General features: G+C 37.5%; 1 protein-coding gene across 5 annotated transcripts in view; it reads right to left on the bottom strand.

Annotated features, from left to right (window-relative positions):
* The window catches only part of tnksa (tankyrase, TRF1-interacting ankyrin-related ADP-ribose polymerase a), a 107565-nt gene extending 101108 nt beyond the window's left edge, over positions 1 to 6457 (bottom strand). For 3 of the 5 annotated variants that reach the window (XM_083565023.1, XM_083565026.1, XM_083565027.1), the window contains exons 1-2: positions 5799 to 6455; positions 3024 to 3248 (exon numbers count right to left, since the gene is read on the bottom strand). In XM_083565023.1, coding sequence (XP_083421149.1) covers positions 3024 to 3248; positions 5799 to 6258 — 685 coding nt within the window. In that variant the 5' untranslated portion in view covers positions 6259 to 6455. Of the gene's footprint in view, positions 1 to 3023; positions 3249 to 5798 lie in introns of all 5 variants that reach the window. The other 2 variants (XM_083565024.1, XM_083565025.1) reach the window with 2 other exon arrangements.
* Positions 6458 to 18443: the final 11986 nt, after the last annotated feature.

Here is an 18443-nt window from a genome sequence, read left to right as displayed (position 1 = left end):
AGTCATACTGATGTAGGGTGAGGAGGCCTGGGGTGCAGGCAGAGATCCAATTTACCCCAAAGGTGTTAAATTCGGTGTGGGTCAGAGCTCTATAGCGGGCCACTCAAGATCATCCACTTCATTCCACCCATGTGAATGATCTCTTCAATGAGCTGTCTGTGTGCACGGTGGCATTGTCCTGCTGGGACAGGTCTCCTAGTTGAAGTGAAGGGTAAATGTAAAGTTACCGTCACCAAGTACATTCTACACAACTGTGCGCCTCCACCATGCCGGAGCCGCAACGTGGACTTCCGTTTTTCTCTTTTCCGTGCTCTTTTTATTCAAAGTGTTGCTCTTAATAAAGCAACAGCACGTATTTGTGGGAAGACACTTGCTGGAAGGTCTGAGGAAAAGACAGAGTGCAGAAAGCTGATTTTTTTTTTTGGTTGCGTATATACAGAGCGTCTCATCACCCCTTCCTCCTCCGAAAAGCAAAAGCATGTGGATGAAGGTCCATAGTGAGGACTGGTGGGAGCGGGTTGTATTGCTGGAGTTTATTGACCTGGAATGGAAAATAAACTTTTGCATGAGTCGCGTTTGTGTGGTCTGGTAGAAGGATTTATGGCCCCGGAAGAAAAGGCTGTGAGAAATCCAATTCCCCTAATTATGCGTGTCGCGGTAGAATTATACCAGCTGTGCGGGATACCGTGTTGCGGCGTGTTTTGCTTTTTGACGACCCCTGACCTCTTGACGTGATGACGTAGATGCGAAGCAATCGGTGTAGCGGTTTTCATGGCAGAATTTTTATTTTGTTCGGTTTATAGAAAGGTCTATCCCAAACCTTTCAAACCAATTACGATTTCATTCAGTTCAAGAGGGCGATTGAGGCGTTTACATGGAGCATTTTCATTCGGATTGGACTTTTAAACCGATTACAATGCTCCGTGTAAACGCACCTACTGACAGGAAGACTAATTCTGCACTGGGGTGTTTTCATATTCGGGTATTTACAAAAGTGTGTCCTTGTTCAGCATTAGTCTGGGCTCATGCGACACTTCCAGCATGCAAAATGTCTTCAAACACCTGATGAGAACTGAATATGACAATATTAATCCTAGCAACCATCTGGAATTCCATAGCAAGATCCACTTGAAATACCGTAGCAACCTCCTAGCAACCATATAAAATTCCATAGCAACATGCTAGCAACCATTTGGAATTCCATAGCAATATCCACACAGAATACCATAACATACAACACCAACTGAGATACAATATCAAACCACTATATTTATTTACAAATAGATGGTACTATATTAAATTTAAATAAAGCAATCTCAGCAAAAGAAAATATAACAAAACTGCAACACGGACACATTATTTTAAAAACAATGCTTACAGATATATAAAACTGGCAAGCAAACACACACACACACAGACACACACAGACACACACACAGACACACACAGACACAGACACACACAGACACAGACACACACAGACACACACACACACAGACACAGACACACACAGACACACACACACACAGACACACACACACACAGACACACAGACACACAGACACACAGACACACAGACACACACACAGACACACACACAGACACACACACAGACACACACACAGACACACACACAGACACACACACAGACACACACAGAAAACGTACAGGTTTAAAAAGCAATGTTTTATATGTTAAAATGAAGACTGGACTCATGACCCACAGAAACCAATTAAAAATAAATAAATAAATAAAAAGCATCACCACAGCGCAGTAAAGAACTGATTAATTTTCCAAGCAGCATGTAACAAATAAAAAACGTGCTAATCAAGAAAAATGACACATGGTTAACCCTTATTGAAAACTGCTCCTCAAGCAAAACGGTGAGAAATTAAAGCCATACATCTCCTGTACGTCCTGAGACACTTCGTTAAGTACCGTGTTATCTGGACTATAAGCCACATGACTTAAATTCTGCCTGGAAGAATATTGGGTGGTGTATATATATATATATATATATATATATATATATATATATATATATATATATATATATATATATATATAACGCTCTGAAATGTTTGCAGAGCATTTAAATTGCCAGAAGTCCACACCACATATATGGTTAGTCATTACACAGTGAGGTTTCACACTGCTTTGGAATACTCCTTTTCATTTTGTTAACTAATAGGATTCTGCGTTGTTGTAGCACAAAGCTAACAGCATTATGTACATTCCGGCTCCGTCCATAGAAATCCTGACAGATGTGAGAACTGCATTTTCCTGCATCCTTATACTACGCATGCATAGAGACCTAAAAAACGTTGCTCTGCGTCATCAGCATCGTTTCGATTATCGAGGAAATGCACAGAATGTTTAAAAAAAGGACACGCAAATTTGTTCCTTTCGTTCGGGTTGAAAATATAATCTGGGACGTGTCCACTTTCTTGCTTGCTTTTGAGTTGAATGGGTCACGTGACTGGGTCACGACACAAAAAATGCTCCACTGTTTTTAAACATATCTGCGTTCGTAGTCCACACTACCACTAGTTTTCATTGCCCAAAAAAAAACATGCAGTAGCTCAGAAAAAGCTGGAAACAAATTTATCGAGATGAATGTGGACGTCGTCGCTTAAAAAGTAGCATACAGAAGAACACATATGTAACTATTAGCATATAGCGAGAATAACTAACAATAAGACATCATGCTCTAGTTCTCGAATTAAGGGTCAGGAAGGATTTAAATTATGCTAGTTTACATATATGATTTAATTTAATTATTACATATAATGAAAACGTAACTGAGCTCACCGTAATGCTGCCGTTGCTGCAGACCACGAAAGTCAACAAATAAATAATACAAAAACACTTGAAAGTTTTTATTCTTCCTGTGCAGCCTTAGCACTTAGCACTAGTGTGCTGCTTCAAAAGCAAACCAAACACCAAACTAGTCTTGGCTGATGAGCTACATTTGGGGAAATCTGGACTTTAGTTAGTACTTCGAGTTAGTAAGAGTCTCTTACCTATGCACACGTCGATTTTGCCCTTGATGGCGGCCTCGTGGAGCGGCGTGTAGTTCCAGTTGTCTCGGGCGTTGGGGTCGGCTCCCTGGCACAGCAGCAGGCTCACCACCTCGGCATGACCGAACGAGCAGGCGTTGTGAAGCGGGATCAGACCGCCATCGTCCCGGGCGTGCACGTTTGCTCCCGTCTGCAGAAGATGCTCCACTACGTCCTTCCTTCCGAAACCTGAGGGAAAAGGTACACATTAAAAACTGTATGTCAGATCATAAGTGCACCATCAAACTAACACACGTGCCTGATTACAGTGATGTTACGTTCTCAGAAGGCCACTTAAGCCCGTGCCTGGTTATGGTTAACCGGGTTACCACGGAAACCGCCCAAACCAGCTGGGACGTTCAGTTGTTGATCGGAGCATCGGCAAAAATGAGTGAAGCAAACAAAAGTCTTTCAGATCAGTCCGGTTCTGTGAGCACTGAGACGCACGCGGTTAAATAACTTCCAGTTTAACATGACGACTTTCTACATGATGAACTAATCAAGATCACAGAGACAAGCCAAGGAACATCTACGACAAAACCCGTCTCATCTGTGAGTGAACACAAATTCAGACACGAATCAGGAACATGTTTCCACATTCCAAACTGCGTGCTTCTAATACACAAGAATTTATTATTAATATAACCCCGGCCTTCATTCCAACAACTTGTTTGATCCTCGTTCCCCATCACACACTTTCAACTGAACTTCTTGTACTAATGTTCCATTGAAGACAGGATGGAGACACAGGATTCATTTATGTTCACGCTCGTCTCTTCACGCCTGGGTTCAAATTGGACAGGAGACAACATGGCGAAAAGGTGCTACAATGTCTGGTCTTAAACTTCGACTTTTTTTTTTTTTTTTTTTTTTTTTTTTTTTTAGATTTGATTCGTCTTTATTGTTAGTGCACAAGTTACGGTACAAGTCAACGAAATGCAGTTAGCATCTAACCAGAAGTGCATTGGTAGCAGTGTAAAATATTTACATATGCACAGATATAGTAAGACAATGATATATAATATATAGTTTTACAGTATCTACAGAGTTTAAAGTAGGAGTGACCACCAAATAGTGAAAGATTTCACACTTCGATAGGAGGAACCTGATTCGACTACCAATCTGACAGTCGAATCTTCGCAGTGGTGTTATGAAACGAGGCTCATGCTATTTTGGTTTGTTTAATGTCTGATTTCACGATCGATGGGATGATTGAAATTGCTTCATACGAGCGCATGTTGGAGAGACCGCATAGCGAGGAAGAAATAGAAAAAAAAAACATGGGATCATTTTTGGCAGCATATAAAAATTGTTTAACAACTGATTAACAACTGTTTCATTTCCATGTGCTTTTATTATGATTGTATTCCACTGATAGTGACTAGTGGCTGAATGTGTAATAGCAAAGATGATTATTGAATGCCGTGTTGATGTACTTTGGTGTTTTGACTGTTCAAAAAAGATAAACGACCAAATAAAAAATGCCTGATTTCACATAAAACTACTAGATTTCTCCCTATAAGTTCAAAAACAGTCCTTTATGATAAGGCTGTAAAAAATGTGAAAAGAAAAGGAGTTTTGAATAAATATTTTTTACGTGCGTGAGCCGTGACTGATCCAGAAGCATCTTTTCGGTAGGGACTTATATACAGGAATCCCCCGTTTATTGTGGTGGTTACGCTGCAAAACTGCCCGCAATAAACGGACGCCACCCCAAAATTGCTATTTTATGTATACGGTACTGTACCGTATTAACATTTTACTTCTACAAAAACATCACCAAAACAATTCCCTAAGAGTTTTCGGTGAATCGAGCGATCCGCAAGAGACCGGGAAAATCTGGCAAACTGATGAGTTATGTGGCAAATGCAATTCCCCGATACACCCGGGGGCACAAGATTCTTAATTTAACAATTTCTGGGAAATTGGGGAAATTACATTTCTGCCCGTTTTTCAGTGCAACGATGTTGTGCTGAGCAATTTAGCTCATTCATGTTGATTTGCTGACATGGGAACTGAAAACAGTGTCTGCGGTTGTTTCTGTTATTTTTTTAAGTTTACTGATCCGAAGTGTTTTTATTCATTTTCTTCTGTATCTTGTATCTGTGATGCTCCCCGTGGCTTAAAAATGTCATGAGAAATCGGTAAACAAATGTTTATCCACATTGCCTTTCTTTTAAACTTTAAAAGGGCATTGTGAGTTTTGCCTTTCACTTAACAGGCAGTTTCAATCACTTTATTAGAAAGTTGTCTGTGTGTGTTTTTGTATGAACCTCAACACACACACACACACACACACACGACGTGACAATTCTGATTTAAATTCTGATTCATGGCAAGAATCCTTGACTACTAGACCAGTGTTTTAGACATGAGAAAGCAAAAGAGTAGGTACACATGATGTGCATGTTTTTAAGTTTGGAATAGACCAGAGTAAATCTGAGGGAACTGTACAGTAATGTTGGGGTGGCCGCCGCCTCCACCCCCATAGAATTCAACCCTAAAATAAGTGTTTATTTAGTACATTAGAAAAAAATTATTATTCTACCTAAACAATTTATAGTTTGTAAACCAGGGAAAGTATTGAACTAAAACGCTGAAACTGGTTTTAGAAAACAGACATGTAACTGAATCTCAGCTGTTTGGGAGCGAGCCAGCGGACTGTTGGGATTAGCGTTAGCTCGCTAGCTAGCAGAGAATTACCCCTGGGGGTAAAACAGGGGCTGTAATGTCGTTTACCTGCAGCAAAGTGCAGCGGAGTGGATTTGCGCCCGGCCATATCTTTAGAGTTAACATTGACCGAGTCCACAAGCCGCTTCACCCGAGACACGTCTCCATTCCTGCAGGCCTCAAAGAGCTCCCGAAAAGCGCCGCTACTCGCGCAGGTCCCCGTCGGACTCGTGCTGGGTGAATCCGGGCTGGAGGCTCCGGTGGTGCTCGGGGAGCTAGCGCTGCTAGTGCTGGTGCTGCTGCTGCTAGTGCTGCTAGCACTGCGGAGCGGAGCTGGGGAGGAAGAGGAGGAGGCCGCGCTCGGGTCCGCATCTCCAGCGGCGTCCTGTTCGCCTCCGACCGCTGCTGAAAGACTCGCCACGCCGCCGCCCGGAGGGGACCCAGGCGGGGTGAGGGAATTAGAGGCAATGCGCGGAGGGGAGGATAAACTCTGGTGTTGCTGCTGAGAAGCGCGACGAGACGTCGCCATGTTTTTTTTCCACCACAATCCCTCTGCTAGCAACAAAAACAACAATCTAGGATGGGGGAACTTCCGGGAAGTGTTGCGGCCAACTTCCGGTTTCCACGCGCATGTGGCGCCATGTGATAGCAAATATACCCAGGATTTGATTTCAATCAGAGGATACCAGATCAAATACTTTATAAGGAGCCAATCAGAAATGCAGGATCAAGAGATCATCTGTCACTAAATAATGTCATAGATTGACTTTCATATTAATTGAATGTATTATTATTTCCATTTTATTTGCACAACGTGTTTCATAGAAAATAACGTGTTAAAAATCCTTGTAGGTGGGAAGTGATGAAGGACAAATAATTCGTTGCTGTACTGAAGTAGTCTTTTCTCGCATCATTACTTCACTATTTTTTGGACAACCTTTTACTTTCACTCATTAAATTTCTTTACACAAATATGTGTACTTTCTATTTCTTACATTTTCCAACAATTTTTTTTTTTTTATCAATATTTTTTCGTCTCATCGTGCACCCTTTTCAGCCAATCAACCTATTTTTTTGTCATTGCATGGCTTTTTCAATCTACCACTGTTGTAGTCTAGAATACAAAGCTTACAATGAGAAGAAGGCAACAAGAAGTTTGTGGTTAACATGGATGAGACAGAGGGAGTCAGCGATGAAAACATGACTGAGAACAGAGACATTCCTGATCATTATCATCTTTTCTCTGCTTGGGTTCTATATAGTGGTTGTTTAGCCTGGATACCTTCATTAGATAACACATTTTTAAATTCTTTTGTATCAATGAGTGTTTTAAAACATGAGTATCTGTACTTCTACTTGAGTTAAGGATATGTCATTTTGTCATTTCTGCTTGTAAGTATATCTCTGACCATATCAGTTTCTTCTCCTATATCAGTCAATGTGGAATAAAAAAAAAAAAAAAAAACAGCTGTTACATTCACACAAATTTCGTTCAGCTTATGGAGTTTGCTCCAGACCTGTTTTGTGAGCTCTGACCATCCAATCAAAGGCCATGAAAATGGCGTCTTTATTGGACCCCTGCCAGATGGCTCTAAATCTTATTGATCAAAGCATCAGCTTTACAAGTACGACATGTACTTTAAGCTACATCCACTCGCATTGTTCATTCTTTAGGCCTCACGCAGATTTCTTTGACCCTGGCAACACATGATGTGATGGCTGAAATATGACTGGATAGAAGCTAACCTAAGAAGCAGCACAAACAAGAGAAAAGCTATGAAATGAAGAGAATAGACTTGGGGATAATTTAATACGTAATAATGGAAAACAATTTCAACAGCAGAGAAGGTCTTGCTGGCCCTAATGGCCATCTGCTCCTTAACACAGAATATAGTTCAATAATAGAAGCACTTTGGTCACAAACTTCGAAATTGCTTTTAACAGCACAGATAAAATTAAGTAGTGGTAATGGAATGTGATCACTGAAAACCACTGGAAAAAGTCCAAAGTAGTCCAAACCAGTGAAACAAATGGTTAGTGGAAACAATGGTGATTAGTTATTGGCCATTGGGCATGATGATGGTGGTCAGTTTTAATTGCCGGATATGTGGACCGCTAGGGTAATCAGACAAAAATTCCACTGAACTGCTCTGGGATGAACTGGATCCCGAGGTAAGAACGGATTCTCCAACTAACAAAAAACACCTTTGGCAAGTTGTACTTTTTTTAGCTGAATGTTTAGAGGAACTAACTGTCCGGATGCTGAGAGTGTGTAAAGCTTTTATATAATAAAAAGAGCATTTATACACAAATATGTCAGTGTCACTGCTGAATGAAGAAACTGTCTCCTAACCAACAATCACTAACACTAAACAATCTCTCCTCAGTCAGGGTCAAATATTGGTTATTTGAAGTTCCAAAATGAATAAAGACAGTGTTTTTAAAAAGTGGTTCATTTCCAACGATTTACACATGGCATAGTAACAGTCAGAAAATGACCCATAAATGTCACTGTCGTAGCTTCTTTCTAATGCCCTAAAACAAAACAAAAAACAAAAAAAGGGATACTTTGGAGATATTTTTTGTTCCACAGCGACCCCTTTTGGGCAGAGTAAAAAAATAAAATAAAACAGGGATTCGTAAGGGTCATTCAACAAACTTTGTACACTGAGCAAATCTAGTTTGTACAAGTCTCCTATTCATCTTCTACAAATGTAAACTTATTGCCTTCTAACCCTAGGTGGTCCACTCTACCTATAATTAAAGTGTTTTTTCCATACAATGAGACAATGTTTACTTAATAGCTAAAGCTACAGGCTACTAAAAAGAAGGTTGTGAGTTCAAATCTTGATTATGCTAAACAGCCACTTTTCGGGCCTTGGAGAAAAACAATTAACTTTCAGCTGTTGAAATGTAAATCAATCAAAATAAAGGCATTGGTCAAATAAATGAATGCAATAGACTGGTGTCTCCTCCAGGGTGTTTCCCTGCATTGTGCACAGTGTTTTTCTGACATCAACACACACACACACACACAAACACACACACACACACACACACACACACACACACACACAAACACACACAAACACACACACACACACACACACACACACACACACAAACACACACACACACACACACACACACACACACACACACACACACACACACACACACACAGAGAGAGAGAGACCCTAGGAAAGGCCTTTAGTACAGATTCATAAATAAATAAATAAATGAAGAGTCCCAACTTCACATTATCAACTCAATCACCTTTGTGCTAAAATCAGAGGTCAAACTGACTTTGTGTCAGGTGGGGGAGGTCTACTTTTTTTTGTATAATGCTAAAAAGTTACTTATATGGAGATCAAAACATATACAATGCCTTCAATTACCTTTATTGCCCTTTACACCACAGTGCACTGGAATTCTTACATTGTTCTTGGTTGATAGATAGATAGATGGCACACCATGCTGTCAGGTTTCGGATCTCTTCCCTGTAGGCCGATTCGTCATTGTTGCTAATCTGGCCGACTACGCTGGTGTCATCTGCATTCTTGATGAAGATGTTGGAGTTATACAGAGGAGCACTGTCGTGGGTGAACAGGGATTAGAGTAGTGGGCTCAGAACACAGCCTTGTGGGATGCCAGTGTACAGAATAAGAGTTGAGGATACCTGTTTGCCCAACCTAGCAGATTGAGGTCTGTTGGTGAGAAAGTCCAGAATCTATCTGCAATCTACTAAGTTAAGTGATCAGTACAGTGGAGAGGACTGTATTGAACACTGAGCTAAAGTCAATAAACAGCATTCTGATGTAGGTGTTGTTTTTATCCAGGTGGGTGAGGGCTGAATGAAGAGTCGTTTAAACTGCATCCTCTGTCGACCTGTTCGGGCATACTGGTGTGGGCTTAGTGTAGGTAGGCCCACAGTGAGGTGATTCAGGACTAGTTTTTCAACGCACTTCATAACAATAGGGGTGAGTGCAACTGGGCGAAAGTCATTCAGGTATTCGGCAGCTAAGTGCTTAGGCACTGGTATGATGGTTGTAGTCTTCAGGCATGTAGGAACTGTGGCTTGGGCCAGTGACAAGTTGAAAATGTCAGTGAAAACCTGTGCCAGTTGTCCAGCGCATGCTCTGAGAACACATCCCGGTATTCCGTCCGGGCCAGCTGCATCCACTCTGATAAACACTGAATAGACGTTCGTTGTGGAGAGTGAGAGTGAACTGTGAGCAGTAGAAGAGTCAGCGGTTGAGGTGAAATGTCCTATGCCTTGATCAAAACAAGCAAAAAAGTGATTGAGTTCGTCCGGTAGGAAGGCACTGCTGGTTGGTTGAAAACGAGGTGTTAGTTTGTTGTCTGTGTTGGTCTGGATGCCTTTCCACATGCGTCTGGGGTCAAAGTTGTGAAAGTGCTCTTCTATAGGGAGTTTGAATGTGAGCTTGGCTCTCCTGATGCCTCTTTTCAGGTTGGCCCTGGCTCTGTTGTAATCCTTTGCGTTGCCAGATTTAAAAGCAGCATCTCTTGCATTCAACAGGACACAGACTTCAAAGTTCAGCCCCAGCTTCTGATTAGGAAAGCATTTTACATGTTTGACGGTTGTGACATTGACAATGCACGTGTTGATATGGTCCAATAGACATAGATGTGACTCTTTATGTCACATGAAACTAGATTTATTTTTGGACATAATGTCCTACAATTAAAAATATAAAATATAAATATTTGTCATGACATATTTGTCAAACATTTCTTGATGCTGTCCAGCTCTAAAAACACTTCAGATTGTATTTGGTTTTGGGCAGCATATGAAAAGGAAAGCAAAGAGTCCTACAGCCCTTTATGTCAGGTTTACACTATGATAATGAGAAGGGTTACTATCAAAAAGTAATTAGTAATTATTTGTCATAATCTACATATCGGCAGCTGGATAGACAGGCAGATTGTTTTCAGATTTCTTTGTCAGTTCTGCATGTTGGTGTAATGTAGATGTCTCCGAACAAGAGAAACGAATGGGAAAAATAAAACATGGCAAATGATCTGTTCATTTGTATTTATATACTGAACTCAACAGGTTCTTCTTTATCTTATGCGATGACAATTATTTAAAAATGTAATTCTTTTAGTTTTCTTTCTACAATATTCTGAAGTGTCTACTGTGCTTACACTGAAGACTTTTAGGTATCCTGATGTATCTTTAGATAGAGATTCAGGGCAATGTGTTCCTCATTTTAAATATTCTAAATGTAAACATCTAATTGAGGTATAACTCTAACTGAATGGAGAAATGTTTTTTCAGTACAGCAAAGCAACACAGTGATGTTATACACTGGCTGAGCAAATGAACTGTGAACTGTAAAAAAAACACACCTCAGTGAATTTAGTTTTATAGTAATTTTGTAGTAGTCTTATACGAAGCTATTGATTTTTAAATAAAATACACATAAGATTTCTTCACGCTATGAGCAAGTTATCAGACAATCAGTTATCCCAGTTCATCAGCTTGGCATGCTTTGACAGACCTTTGTCGTGAAGGCTTTCTATTAATAGAAGTCACATGCAGAAGCATAGTTCAAAGTCTCTGGTTGTTTCTGGCAAGCAGCTATTTGTAAAACAACATCACTTGTCTCCTTGAACTTCATTAAGCAAACCATCTATCCCTGACCAAATATTGAGCAATCCAGCACAACTGGCCTCAGGCAGCAGTGTGCTCCAATAGATGATGAAATATGCAGAAATATCCAAATTCTTTGGTAAAAAATTGTTTTTTTTTATTTATTAAAAAATGTTCATCGTTTGCTTGCTCTGATGAGAGTCAAGCTGAATGGATGGACTCACGTTCCTAATTTGCCAGCTTAATTGCAGTCCAAATGTGACCACGACTTACATAACAGCTGTGCTGACGTGACATTTTTCAGATTTTTTATTTATTAAGTCTCTTCTTCTTATGAGGAATTTGACTTGTGTGAAGCTTTTTAAATTCTACGATGTCTAAAGCAAACACTGGCCTAAATAAAATCAAACACTATCCAAATTCCATCACCGATGATATGTTTGATACCTGTCATTTGTTTATTTTCTTTTTTGCACTTAAGCCAGAAGGCTAATGCAAGTCATGAAATGCATCATTGAAAAACATTCTAGAACGCTCCACCCACATTCAGTTCTTTGGTAATGTCAGATTTTTGGACACATTGGTACTTCCTGGCAACATGAGCACTGTTGTGCCTTAAAATTGAATGCTGGAACATGATGGGGTGGCATTTTGTATTAAATTAATTCTAAAATTAAAGATGGCTCTTTAGCAGAAAGCCGCTAGTTGTATTTGGAATGTAAGTAATTTTGCAATGTAAAGTATATCGGTTGTTTATAATCTAATGCCAATTTCCCATGACCTGTAATTACATAATCAATCTGTAATCAGTCTGTAAATGCACTTTCAATATGTCCTTTATCCTGATCAGGGTACACAGGATATTAGGAACACCAGGAATCAGGTGAAAATACACCCTGTGTATATCCTTCATACATAGGGACAGTTTGTCTTAAAGTGAGTGAAAACCAGACATTCTGCAATTAACGATTGGGATCCTTTAGGTTTTAGTTTCATATGGGGCTTTACAAAACAAGTTGCCAAATCTTATCGGAAAATTAATTAATTCATAATTGTATACGATTTAAAAACAATCAAAGACTTGTCTAGTTTCTGTGAGATTCTGCCCATGACAGCTTTAGATTCCTGCTTTTGGCTGACAGGAGTGGAACCTGATGTGGCCTTCTAATATAGCAGCTTATCAGGGTTTGAGTTGTTTTGAGATGTTCTTCTCACCATTATTTTTAAAGAGTATTATTTGAAGTACTATCAGCTTAGACCAGTCTGACTAGTCTGGAGACTGTTGTGTGTTAAAATCCCAGGAGATCAGCAGTTTACAATGCAGTACTCAAACCAGCCCATCTGGTACCAACAACTAAAGTTCTTGACCTTTATCTGCATGATTGTATGCATTGCCCTGCTGCCATATGGTTGGATGATTAGATATGTATATATGGATGAATATATCTGGTATTCATATTTATTTTGCATATGTTTTTTTTTTTTATATGTAACATATGTAGCATATTAGGTAATGAAAACCTGAACTTTATCCAATCTTGAGTGCATGTCTGACTCTGAGAAGGTTGGGCTTCTTCTAATTTATTTAATTATGGCTATGCCTAAATCACAGTCAATACTTTTTTCATACACAGGAGACTTTCCAGCTTACAATTTATGTATACAGTATATTCCTGTAGGACTATAGTGAAGTCCTATTTTTAGCAGTGGTGATATATAAAGTTCTGACTGATGACAGGTCCACTTGCATTTCCATCGCATGTCAGTCAGGTCCAAATATGAGACTTTGCAACCAGACTCTACTAATGCCTAACTGACTGCCAAAATACCACATGCCTATGTTCATACATTGGGTATTTTAAGTGGCAAACAAAACCCCGGAGGTCACTTCTGATCTCTGTACAGTTGGAGAAAGGTCATGGTCCCGGCCTTCATTTTAATATGAAGCTTTCAATCAGTTCTAGGTATCCTGATGTATCTTTAGATAGAGATTCAGGGCAATGTGGACCTCATTTTAAATATTCTAAATGTAAACATCTAATTGAGGTATAACTCTAACTGAATGGAGAAATGTTTAGTGAATTAAGAAATGTTAGAAATAGCTTAATTTTTTAGATTAATCATTATCACTCTAATTTACATATTATTCACACTACATATTTTAGGTTTTACAGTGAATATTACCTCTGTTTAAAAGTCTTTCAAATAATAAAGGAATTTTCCATGTGCACCTGCCTTTAATATTTATTCAGTGTTGTATTTGAATCTGCAAGAGAGTAGTTAATTAGTTCTTTAAATATTTACACTTCCAATCAATCCATTTAATTGCCAAAATCAAACTTGTCTGAGGTCCATAGGCTAAAAATTAATGTTGCATTATACCAACCTTATATTAAAATGTAAGTTGCAATGGTTTCTCTTAATTATGATTTCAAAATATTTATTTTATAATATCAATATGTATTATATTTGTAATATTTAAAGCTCTAGTTCTGTGAAACGTATAGTACAATGAGAAACAATCCAGTTGATTGTATGATAGAGCTCAATGCCTAGTTTTCATCAAATATGGGATAGCAGGCCAAATCAGCTCTTGTCACCAAAACAAGTTCATATTATTGCTTATTTTAAATAATTTTGCTATAAACATGTATTCCCTCATCAGCAACTGTTTCATCTCCAGGCAAAAAAATAGACAGCTTGCCATGTTACTTAGAAACTACTAAGTACAAACTCCTCTGTCGTGAAGACTTTTCTATGTCGGAACGCATGAAATTACATTTTTGCCTAAGAGAGATTCCTTAATTAAAAAAATCTCCATACACAAAATGTCACCATATCAATCTTATTAAATAATAGATTTTATTTATTTATTTTGTATTAGTATTAAATTACCTCAAGCTTTTGTCATATGCGTCCCTGTAAAGGAGCTCTTGCTAACCAGCTCATTCAATAATAGAACAAGTATATTAATATTAATACAAATCTCTGATGTGTAGCTGCTTTTATAGAAACTTCACACAATCTTCTCACATCAATACCTTCGACCAGTTATATTGATATAAACTGAAATAAAACATGAGATTCAAGCGGCTCCAAAACATTTGACTGGCGCAATATAAAATATTTATTTCCACTTATTTGATGCTGTAATATTTCAAGCTCCCCTTGACAATCCAGAGAGCCTTCTATGGTGCTAGATGAAACAATTTTCTTCCAGACTCTTAGAATAGAGCAATAAACACTCAAACACTCAAGGCCACGTATTACAGTGAGTTATTACAGATATATGTTCTAATGCAAAACTTAAAGCAGATCACAACAATAAACTCACAGCGTACTACTTTTCTTAAACAAAAAAGCAATATAATGAAATCATATCCAGTGATCACAAATAATGTAATTCATTATAAATAATTACATTTATAATAAATCATTATAAATATAATTCATTATAAATCATACACAGCTTGCTGTTGTATTTTTGTAGAACAACACGGCTCAGACAGTAATTCCAACTATACCCTAAGTGATAGATTAATATACCTTGTCTAATATTTTTTTGTTTCTATAGTAACACTAGGGGGAATTGTATAATGGCCAGTTCACACAATCTAAAACTAATGATTACTGATGAAATAGATTATAAAACTGTTCTTTAACGAAGTAAAATGTTTACTTATTGTGTATGGGAAACAATTATATTTATTCATTTTAATAAACAGTTAATATTTTACTGTGCAAATATTAAAATATAAAAATAAATATAAGCTTTTTTTTTTATTAATATCCATAAACACACAATGTAATAAGTTATTAATGTTTAATTGTTCATTTACAAGGATTCGGCATTTGGTGGACAAACTGCATAAATGAAGCCTACTAATTGAAGGATTAAAAAAACACTGCTGTCATTTAACACATTTTCTTTAACAAAATTGTATAATTGTCTCCAGTGTTGAGGTTTTAAAATGACACACAGGAACGCCATCATGACAGATAAGTAATTAATCACAGTGGTTTCTTTGTGACAAGCAATTTCTAATCCTATTAATTAAAAAAAGAGGGGAAAAAAGTAGATTAATTATGTGAGATTACAAGGAACTAGCTTGTTTTGTAGACATTTTATATGTTTACTAGTAACTATAAATTAATTAATAATTAAAAAAAAACATGTTGATTCATTAATTGATTTTAATTTTCAAAAATGTGTTATTTTACCTGCAGTGGAAGTGGGAAGCCAGAGTTTGGAATTACATTGGTTTTGTCCTGGATGAATGGAAGTGGGGGTAAAAAACATGAATGCCCCCCTGCTCATCTTTTGTAAGCAGCAAGCAAGCTGGTAACTGTGACATATAACTGTGATGTATATTTTCTTATTAAAACAATGAAATACATAGTCAGTTTTAAAGATTTTTTTGTTGATTTCACAAGCAATTCTTTGTATATACAGCCTAGCTTGTGTAGCATAAAATACTCAATTTCCACAAAAGTCCTAAAAGTACACAGTTAAAAAAAAAGAAGAAAATAAACATGAAAATAAATATACAATATTATACTTGGTAATTTATTTCATGCCAAAAAAGATCAAATATTCAGTGATTTGGCAAAAAAAAAGTAAAAATCTAGGATTAGCAGTTTAAAACAAACGTAAAGATTAGAGTGTTTTCAGTCAATCGGATGACAATCAGGTGTGACTCTGTATCTTGTTTTATTTAGAGAACATTGATCTACCAAAGTCAGATTTACACATGTTTGTGGAAGTGTATTATAATATGAACAAAATTAGATTTTCTGAAGACCACAAAAAACATTGTTGATATTCATAAAGAAGGAAAGTTTTTTTCTCTGAGGTGAGATTCCACCAATCCACAGTTGGAAAGAGTTTGTATAAAAAGGAGGAAATTCAAGACCGTTGTTACCCTCCCCGGGAGTGGCCAACTAACAAAGGTCACTTCAACACAATAAGTGTAATAGTCTCCAAGGTCACAAAGGAAGCAAGGGTAACTTGTAAGCAACTAAAAGCCTCTCTTAATGCCAAATATGATGATTTGGTTTGAATCCAAAGTTACTCTTGGGAGGAAGAAACACACTGCATTCCAACATGAGGACCTTATTGAATCCTTGAAACATGGTTGTGGTTTACCATGGTTTGGACCTGCTTTGGTGCATTAGGACATGGACAGCTTACGATCATTAATATAACAATGAATTCAGAATTATAAAAACAAATTCATAAGGAAAATGTAAGGACATCTGTCCCTGATGTAAATCTAAAGAGAAAGTGTTTCAAGCAGCAAGATCCTAAGTACACAAGTTGTTTTACCAAAGAAAGATTAACAAAGAATAAACTAAATGTTTTGAAATGGCCAAGTCTTAACTTTAACCACTAGAAATGTTGTGGAAAAACAGTTTTTTTGCAGTTCATGACAGAGAAACCCACCAACATCATAGAGTTAAAAGGGGGAATGGGCTAAAATCCCCAAAAAGTGAAAAAAAAAAAAGTGCAAGACTGATCAGCAGTTAGCAGAAGCATTTAGTTTCAGTTGCATGAGACGGTCATAACCAGATACTAAAAACAAATATCACACACTTTTACCACTCACAAATATGTAATAATTAAAACAATAAATGAATAACCAAGCATAATAGTTTGTCTCATATGTTAAATTTTAGGGCTTTAATAAATTTGTAATTAAATTTAGATTGTAGATTTGTACAGAAATACAAAACACTCAACTGTACCACTGTATGAATATAGTACATGTTTGCTATCTAGATAAATATATTTAAATGAGATACATTTTTGCTCTTTTTTTATTCATGTGTATATTAAGAACTGACTCACTCATTCTGTTCCTGATGTTCTTTCACATTTTGCTAAGATGCTCATAAGTTATGTTTTTTTTCTATGCTGATTGAAATTGTTTGCTTTAATAAATATTTAATCATATTATTGTTTTTCATCTCTTATTTCATAGGCCGTTCCCAGTCTGGTCTCAAACTAAATTCCTCCAGTTCCTCCAAAGGTTCAAATTCTCCTTAGCTTCAACTTCTCTTTTAATTCACCCCTGTCTTGCTCGCTGGGGGTTGAAGCAAATCCTGTCAATGCCATAGGGGGTTAGGATTCCAGCAGAGTATAACGGTCCTGCTCTGTGTGTGGGAAAGGCGGCTTTTCTCTGTCCACTGTCAATCAGAGTGACAATAGCTATTCATGAAAAGAGAGGTTAACATGTAGTTAGCGCGCTTCTCTGATGACATTACAAGATCAGCACTTTTGTATGGGTACTCTTGCATTTACATTTGGGTTTTTGATCAAACTAAATTGGACACAATAACCAACACCACCACCAACACCACCACCAACCCCACCCCCAAACTCTAAACCATTCCCTGCCCCCAATCTACATGTGGATAATAAGCCAGGACACGTTTGGTGTCTGAAGCTTCTTTAATTTTGCACTAGACTTATTTTTGTGTTTGCTAACATAGCATATAAATCTACATTTATCTTCACAATTGACAATTTGTAAAGGTTGGCAAACAGATTTGCTGGTGGGATTTCTGGCTCCGTATGACACACAAACGCATAGAAACATTTATCACCTTATTTTGCATCATTGACAACAGCTTTTACACTTTAGCTTTAATATAAGTAGAACATACTTCAGAATGTCACATGTTAATATTAATATTGGATGATATTAATAGTGAATGGCAAATTATTAATTTGAACACATTAGCATAGATGCTAGTCAACCATATTTTGTTCTATATGCTAATCCTATGCAAAACAAACAAATAAGCCTGTTACATTCGACTGTGTATATCAAATTTTGCTTCAATCTTTTTGTGCAGTCATGTATAAATGGTTTTCATAGGTTCAAAAAATTTATTTAGATTTCAAACTTTTTCTTTTCGTCACCGTATGTATGTTGATAAATGCTATTAGTACACTATGAACAACTGATTTATACATATGACATCCGTAATCATCCAGTAAAGCAGCTCAGCCACTGCAGCGCTTTAAAAGCCACAGACACACAAAAACCCATGTTCCTTACATAGGATCCCATTTCTGAATAGCTACATTCAGT

Source organism: Silurus aristotelis, assembly GCF_946808225.1.
Source record: "Silurus aristotelis genome assembly, chromosome: 16".
NCBI lineage: Eukaryota > Metazoa > Chordata > Actinopteri > Siluriformes > Siluridae > Silurus > Silurus aristotelis.
The sequence above is the reverse complement of the archived record's forward strand: the minus strand, read 5'-3'. Positions and strand labels throughout refer to the sequence as shown.